General features: G+C 54.7%; 1 protein-coding gene across 6 annotated transcripts in view; it reads left to right on the top strand.

Moving 5' to 3' along the window:
- The first annotated feature begins 4,937 nt into the window (after nt 1-4,937).
- The window catches only part of TNRC18 (trinucleotide repeat containing 18), a 56,233-nt gene continuing 53,053 nt past the window's right edge, over nt 4,938-8,117 (top strand). For 4 of the 6 annotated variants that reach the window (XM_066197891.1, XM_066197890.1, XM_066197892.1 and 1 more), the window contains exon 1: nt 5,405-6,757. In XM_066197891.1, the coding sequence (XP_066053988.1) occupies nt 6,319-6,757 (439 nt within the window). In that variant the 5' untranslated portion in view covers nt 5,405-6,318. Of the gene's footprint in view, nt 5,033-5,403; nt 6,758-8,117 lie in introns of those variants that run through there. The other 2 variants (XM_066197894.1, XM_066197893.1) reach the window with 2 other exon arrangements.

Below are 8,117 nucleotides of genomic sequence, written 5' to 3'. Positions count from 1 at the left end.
GATTTTCCAGTTCCTGGAGGGCTCTGCTTGTTTAAATTAGAAGCAGATAGGAGAGGTGAATTTTAAGAAGGACAGAGCAAAGGCACACAAGTATGCAGTTAACTTCTAAACTTCTTTCTCTGGCTCTCCTGCTGAGTAAATGCTTTAGGAGCTTCAAACCACAGCTTTTAATATCTCCTTAACATGCCCCGCGATTCCTTCCCCCCTGTCAAAACAGCGAGAGCAGCTGTGAATATTTTCCATTTTAGAATGTTTTGTATGCATACGAAAGTACCTGCAGCTCCAGTGGGCTGGGCTACGGAGAACTGCTGGAGCCAAGGGTATCTATTTTATATCGAACCTCAAAATAGCACATGCTCCTGCCTCTCTCTCTAGCTCGTGTCCTGCATCCAGGAGGGTATTTTTGATTTAACTGACAGATCAAGGGAAAAATCCCCAATTTACTCTGTTGATGCAGAAGGTCTTGTCATTCCGAGCTCAGCTCACCTGGATGGAGGATTGTTTTAAACTCCCAAATGCAGAAGCTGTAATAGCGGGGTGTTGTATGGGGACTGCAGTTTTGGGGAGGTTTCCCATGCATGTTTCTCCACTAAACCACATTTTTTTTCCCCTGGAAGGTGTAACTGCCATTTCCGTGCCTTACGACCAATTTAGCAGCTGATCCGTAGCCAAAAAACGCAGGCAGTAATTACAGCTTTGGGGCTGGTGCTCCTCTCAAAGCGCTCTATGGGTTGTGCATGTCAGCCCTCCTCCCTGCCTATTTTTTCCCCCTGATCTCGGATGAAAATAGCTTATTATTGAGTAAAAGGGAAAAAAAAACCTCAGCCTGATGTATCCAAGAGCCAATCTAGCTGTGAAAAAAGCCCAGAACAGGGGCTTGGTGGAGGTTGTGGGAAGCAAAGGGCACCCAGCATGGGGCAGGTCCTGGCACTGGGGGTCCCAGCTCGGGATTTGGGGTGGAAGCGAGCGCACAGCTGGCAGAGCAGGAAAACAGGGTGGGATTGTGCATAAATACCCACCCGCCCGTGCCAGGCTAGGAATAAAACCTATCAGTCTGTATTTGGACTAAAAACCAGTCTGGTTTGGGACATGTTTGGCTTTACAAACCCCAGAGCTGCGGGATCAGAACTGCTGTGAACTGGGGGGAGGGCACCAACCCCATTCCTGTGCACCCCCTGGCCCCTCTCCCTTCTCCCCTGCTCCGCCTGGGACGGTGAGGATGCTGCAGCTTCCAGCTGCTGCCAGGCACTGGGCACAGCCCCTGCTGGGGGCTCTTTCTTGGGCTCCCCATTCCATGCAAAGCCCGCTGCCAGGCTGAGCACAAGGGTTATAATCAGCCTGGATTTATGGAGAAAACCGAAATCCCAAGCTGTTCTGGTCATTAATCAGGAATTCTTCGCTCAGTTCCCAAACCGTTTCCCTGGGGATCTCCTCATTGGGACCCCCCACTCCACAGCCCCCTCCCCAAGGATGGCAGCTCCTTCATTGCAGGCACAGGGGCTGGGCTGGGGAGAGACCCCAGGCTTTGGAATTATCTAAGCCCCCCCATCGATGAATAAATCGCCATGGATGCGTCGGAATAAACCCCAGCAGGGCCCCCCCCTTGCCTTCAAATCCCACCTCTGTCCCTACAGGGTTTTATTTGGGGGGGGGATGGGACCTTGCTGTTTCTGATTCTAAGATGGGGGGGAAGGAATGAAATCAGGGCAAAGCTTTGCCGACGCGTTGGGATCGTCGCCGTCCGCGTTTTAATGTGATTTATGCCTGGATTTCTAAATCCAGCCACTGACTGCACGCTTTAAATATAGCTCCAAAAACACCCTGAAAACGTGTAGTAAGCACGTTAAAAACAGCGGGCGGAAAGGATGCACAGCACCCCCCCGGCTAAGGATGGGGAGCACGGCGAGGGTTTATTGGGGGGAAAAAAAGGGATTTGGGGGGACCCAGCAGATGGGGATGGGGGTGTGTGCCCAGTCTGTGGGTGCAAAGTCGAGGGCTGGGTTGGCAATGAAGGGGTGAGTGTCCCCCACCCCGCACAGCTTTGGCAGCCCCCCAAAACGGGGGAGATGCGTTGGGGGTGGGGGGACATCGGTTTGCTTTGCCTCCCACGTTTCCGGAGAGCCTCCCCCAGCTCCCCCCACTCCCCGATTCCGCCGCCCCCCGTCCTACCTGCATCCCGGGAGGGGGGCACAGTGCCCGGTGTGGGGCTGGGGGCTGCGAGCTCCGCACCGCTCCGCTGCCTCCGCGGGCACCGGGACGGGGGCGGCCACCGGGAATTTCGTGTTCGTCCGGGGAGGGAAGGGAAGGATGGAAAAAAAAAAGACAAACAACAACAACAACAACAACAAAAAACCAAACGAAAAAGAAAACCAGGAAGAAACGCCAAAAACAAAACAAAATGGAGAATAAATACGGGGGGGGGGGGGGAGGGGAAGGGAAAATAAAAGAAAATTAAGGAAAAAGCACAAGGGGAGAGACGGAGGGAGCGGAGCCGGGCGCGCAGGGCGGGCGGGGGGTGCCCCCTCCCCGGGAGGGGGGGGGCGGGGGGCGGCCCGGGGGCGGGCGGCACCGTGGGAACCTGCCGGGAGCCCGGGGCACCGGGATCGGGACGGGAATGGGAATGGGAACGGGAAGGGGAATGGGAACGGGAAGGGGAATGGGAATGGGAACGGGAAGGGGAATGGGGGGGGCACGACGCGGTGCGGCTGCTCCCGGGACACCCCCCCCCCCCCCCCACCTTCCCCGCCCCGATATAATTTTTAATAAACACGGCTATTTCTTGGAGATTGCGGCAAAGCTTTGCGCGGGCAAAAAAATGCACGGGGTACTCGCAGCCCCCCACTGCGGGGTGTGTGTGTATGTGTGGGTGTCCCCCCAGCTGCAAGGGCGGCTTATCGGGGGAAATAATGGGGAGAAAAGAAGAGGGCTGGGATTTCATGTGGAAAACGGTGGGAAAACCCGGCGCGCCCGCAGGACCGCGCCAGAGAGGGAAAAATATTAATAATAATGATAATAACAATAACAATAATAATTAGGAAAAAAAATGCGTGCATTAGATTGGAGGTTTGGTGTGGTTTTTTGCCTTTTTGGAGGGTGTTTTTGCAGCAGCGATGCCCCAGCCAGGAGCTGCTGTACAAGATGGCTCCCGGCCGGGGGAAGGGGAGGAGGAGGAGGAGGAGGAAGGGCTGGAGTTGCAGGGAGGGGGGGCCGTCCCCCCCCCCCCGCCCCGCCCGAGCTTGTTTTTTTTCTATTTTTTATTAGCATTTCCCTGATTTATGACATGCCAACCCCCCGGCCCGGGGACAGCGGCGGGGAGGTCCGGGCGTGAAGGCATTAAACATTTATAAAATATGCTTTTAAAGCCACATAAAAGCGATCAAACCATTAATTTTTTTTTTTTTTTTTTTTTTTTTTTTTTGCCCCTCACCCCCAATTCTCCCGGATTTTTTTTGGTTTCCTAAAGGAGACTGAGAAAAGAAGCGCCCTCCCCTTGGAGGCAGCGAGGTTTTGAGCCCTCGCCTCTGACGCAGTTTTGCTCTTAAATATAAATAAAAACATAAATATATATTATTATTATTTATTGTTATTATTTTCGCGTTAAACCGGGGCCTTGAGCAGCGCGAGAGCTTTTCGACGAACTCGATTTTTCTTGGAACGTTTAAAAATAAGCAGATTTTTGGGGCTGTTTGTCCTCTTTTCTGGCCGATGTCCCGGTGGGCGCCTCGAAACTCCTGTCCGGGGGGTTCGGGGGGGGGACGCTCTATTATTATTACTGTTAATTTATACCGGATTAAATTAGATTTTTTTCCCTCCTCCCCTTTACGGTTATAAAAGCCGGTTTTTGTTTAATTAAGTAAAGAAGCGGGGGGTGGCTTGGGAGGTTCGGGGGGGGGTTTTGGCGGCGATGGGGTGTTCCTCCCCCCCCCCACTTCTCCCGGAGGAGTGCTCTGTGCAGCGCAAAGGAAAAAATACATTAAAAATAGGGGGGGGAAAGGGAAAAATAAATTAAAAATAGAAAGAAGAGGAAAAGAAAAGGAAAGAAAAGTAAAAGTTGGTGTGGCCGGCGGGCAGTGCTGGGGGGGCCGCTCCGCTCAAAATCCAGAAGGGGGGAGTGCGTGTGTCTCCTCCCCCAGCCTCCTTTTTCACCCTATTTTTGAATTTTTGGGGGGGCGGAGCCCGCAGGGAGGGCAGGGGACCCTCCCCCGCTCCCCCCCGGCCCTGAAAGGCCGCTTTGTCCGCGGCGGGGCCGTGGGAGAGGGCCCGGCGGCACTTCCCCCTCGGCCCTGCCCGGGCGGGATGAAGGATTTAACCCCCACAGATAATAAAGGGGGTCGCGGGGCGCTCCCCCCTCACGGCCCCGCTCGGAGCGGGGGGACCCGCGGCCGCTCCCCGCCAACCGCCCGCCCGCTCCGGGCGGGAGCGCGGGGGCAGCCTGGAAACAGCAGCGGGAGCGCCGGGGGCGGGGCGTGCGGGGGGCCTGGAAACAGCCGGCTGTTTACCCGTCGTTGAGTGACAGCCCGACCGGCCAATCAGAGGGCGCAGAGAGGCCTCTGGCCCGCCCCCGCCGCGCCGAGAACAATGCGTGTTTCATAGCCCCGCCGCCGCCGTTTTTTCCCTCCCCCATTCCCCCGTTTTTTTCCCTCCCTCCCTCCCGCCCCGCGCTCGCGCTCCCCTTTTTTTTTTTTTTAATAATTTTTTTTTGTCCCTAATTTTTTTTTAATTCCTCTCTCTCTTCTTTTTTTTTTTTTTTTTTTTTTTTTTCTCCTCTTCCCTTAAGCGCCGCCGAGCCGCGCGCGCGGGGCCGGCCTGTGAAGGGGGCGGGGGGGTGTGTGTGGAGGCGATGCTGCAGCTCGGCGGGGCCCCGCCGCTCCATGGCGCGGCCGCCACCGCGTCGCTCCCGCGCTGCTGCCCCTGAGGAGCGGAGCGGAGCAGCGGAGGAGCCGGGCGGCGGGCAGGGCGGCGAGCCGGCACCCCCCGCCCCAGCCCCGCACCGCCGCCATGCCCCGAGACCAGGCGGCCTGACCGCGCCGAGGTAGGACCCGCACCCGGATCCGCACCCCGACCCCGGGGCGGCGATCCCATCTCCCCCCCCCCCCCCCCCCGGCTACCCTCTTCCCGCCACATCCCCCCCGCTTTTTGCCCCTTTTTAGCCATTTTCCCGTTTTTTGATTACTTTCCAGCCGGGATCCTGCCGCTCCCGCAGCCCCCGGGGTGAGGCTCGCCCCGAGCAGCCACGCAGGCAGGCTTTAATTAATTTTAAAATCAACTCGAAAATTATTTTTAAAACGCCTCAACAAAGCAAAGCAGTGAGATTTTTCGGGGTATAATTTTTGCATTTCTCCTCTTTTTCTTTCTTTCTTTTCTTTTTTTTTTTTTAAATTTTTTTTTTAATCATCCCTCCCCCGCGCTGGAGCGCCCGTCCAGGAGCCGGGACGGGCGGCGGGATCGGAGCGGCGGCTCCCGGGGCTCCGGTGGCTCTTGGGGAAGGTTCCAGGGAAAGAACCTCCACTTTATCCCCGCAGTGTTTATTACTTCTCGCTATCCCGGTGCAAAATACGGCGGACGAGTAGAGCCTTTCATCAGGCTGCAAGTGCAAATATAGATAGTTTTATATATGTGGTTGAGGTGGTTTTTTTGGTCTTTTTTTTTTTTTTCGCTGTGCCGGGAAATGATAATACGGGTTTTGTTTTCCCGAGTGAAAGCGGCGCTGGGAAAAGGAAAAAAAATTAAAAAAAGACCCCAAACAACAAGCCCAGTCGGTGGTTAGGAGCCGTGGGAGTGAGCTCCGAAAGAGACGAGAAACAGGGCTGCGGGAGGGATGCCGCTGTCGGAGCCCGCGGTGGGGGAGAAATAAAGAAAAGGGGGACAAAATAATAATAATAAAAAATTAAAGAACTAAAAAGAAAAAGGAAAAAAAGAAAAAGAAGAAATATTTGAGTGGGTGGGGTGGTTTTTTGTTGCTGTTTTGGGATTTGTGTGTTTGTTTTCCGGGACGAAGTGCGGTGCCGTGTCCCCGCTGGTCGGTCCCGCCGGAGCCGGGCTGCGGCTGCGGGCGCTCCCCGGCCCGGCCGGGGCTGTGGCCGTGACAAATGTAACTCTTAGGGGGAAAAAAAAAGTTTAAAGTTCAAAAAATGTTATTTTTAAATACTTAGGTTTGGTGGGTTTTTTTGTCCCTGCCTTTTGCCATAAGTTTTTCTTAGTTTTTTTTTTCTTTTTCCCCCCGCTTCTTCCCCCTTCTCTACCCTCCACTCCGGGAAGGTGAGGGTGGGTTTTGGGGGGTATTTTTGGGGGTGGCTGTGAGCAAAGGGGTGTCGGGGCATGTCAGCTCACCGCACCTCCCCCTTCTTTTTTCCTTTGCAGGCAGCGCCGAGACCGCCGCGCCGGGGCTGGCTCCCTGCACCGCGCCATGGGACGTTTGGACGCCTTATTTTTGAAAACCATCTGATTTTTTGGGGGAGGAGGAGGAGGAGGGGGGTGGGGGGCGGGGGGGGGGGCGGGAAGGCGGTGGCGGGCATCGACAAGCGATCCGGGAGACTCCGTGAAGCCGGCGAGTGGATGATGGATGGCCGAGATTTCGGGCCCCCCCGCTCGGTGCACGGCCCCCCTCCGCTGCTCTCCGGGCTGGCCATGGAGAGCCACCGCCTGGGAGCCACCGGCCGCCTGGCCCCCGCTGCCGGGCCCATGGCTGCCGGCCTCCCCGCCGCCCTCCAGCCCGGGAAATTCCTCGCATCGGGCATCAGCCTCCACTCCCACCCGGGTAAGGCTCCGCGGATCCCCCGCGCCTTCCCTCCCTTCCCTCCGCGGTCGCGGCCGGCGAACCCGGGATCGGGCTTTAACCTTCTCCCCCACCCTCCAAAATATAAATATCGTCGTGATAATTATATATTTATGCGCTCGCGGCTTTTTCGCGTGTTTTCCCCGAGTGTTTTCTGCTTCGCGTTCTTTTGATTTGGTGGAAAAAAAATAAAGGGGAGTAGGGAAGAAGTGCAAAAAAAAGAGGATGATGGTGGAAAAATAAGGGAATGGAGGAAAAAATAGGGGAATGGGGGGAAAAAATCGCGCCTACCCGACAGAAATCCCCCCTTCCAGTGTACGGTTTTGTTGGCTCTGAGGAAAATCCCCGCCGCGGTGGCTGCGGAATAAATCTGGGGAATAAATCCGATTTTTGGGAGAGCTGGGAGAGGCGCAGGCCGAGTTGCGGAGGGACGGGACTGCGCTGCCCGGCGCTGCGCTTCCCAGACAGCCGGAAAAAACGTCTCTGGGTGGGGAGAAAGGAATAAAATGGGTTTCTTTTGGTGATTTCTTGCCCGGTGCAGCCCGAGCCCCGCTGAGGTCCTGCTGTCCCCGGGCAGCGCTGCCGGCACCGCTGTTTTTGATGTTGTTTTTTCTTTTCTTTTTTTTTTTTTTTCTTTCTTTCTTTTTTCTTTTATTTTTTTTTCTCCACAATTCTTATTTTTTAAACCCGCGAACAAAATTTCCATGCAGTGTGCAGTGACTGCTCCCTCCTTATATTTCTTCGCCCTTCTTGACACGCTTCATTCTCGGGCAGCCCCACGGCTGCATCTCCATTAAAAAAAAATAATAAAAAGACACTGAAATATGCGCAGTTTATTTTTTTTTCCACAGTCAGCTTTTTATTTATTTGTTTAAATTACTCTTGTTTTTTGGAGGCTTTTCATTTTTTTCCCCTTTTCCGAGCTTCCTTTCTCAGCGGCTCCGGGTGTCCAGCAGTGCTGGGAGGACGCTGCCGCGCTCTCCTGCCCGCACTCATGGCTCGCTGCTCTCCCTGGGAGGACACAGGAGATTTCTGACCGTTTGATTTCCCTCTCTGGCTCTATTTTTAATTTTTTTTTTTTCCGCTTTCTTTCCCCTGGGCGTGGAGAGGTGACTCGGAGTTTACTTTAGGCGTTGGGAGGGTGACAGGTTTTGCAATAATAAACCTGCTTTTCTCCCAGCTGCCCGGGATGAATGACTTTGAAATTTGCAAACCTGATTGCCAACATCTGCAGAGAAGGAAGCAGCCTGAATCGAGGGAAAAAGATTTATTAGTTTTAGACTAGGTGGCAGTGCCAATTTCCCAGGTGCTAAGAGGAGAGGTGTAAAGCGAACAGGGCTAT

This window comes from Chamaea fasciata, unplaced genomic scaffold (genome assembly GCF_029207755.1).
Source record: "Chamaea fasciata isolate MVZ Bird 193981 ecotype frontalis unplaced genomic scaffold, bChaFas1.0.hap1 SCAF_16, whole genome shotgun sequence".
In the NCBI taxonomy this organism is placed as follows: Eukaryota; Metazoa; Chordata; class Aves; order Passeriformes; family Sylviidae; genus Chamaea; species Chamaea fasciata.
Note: the sequence above shows the minus strand (reverse complement) of the source record. Positions and strands in the feature narration are given on the sequence as shown.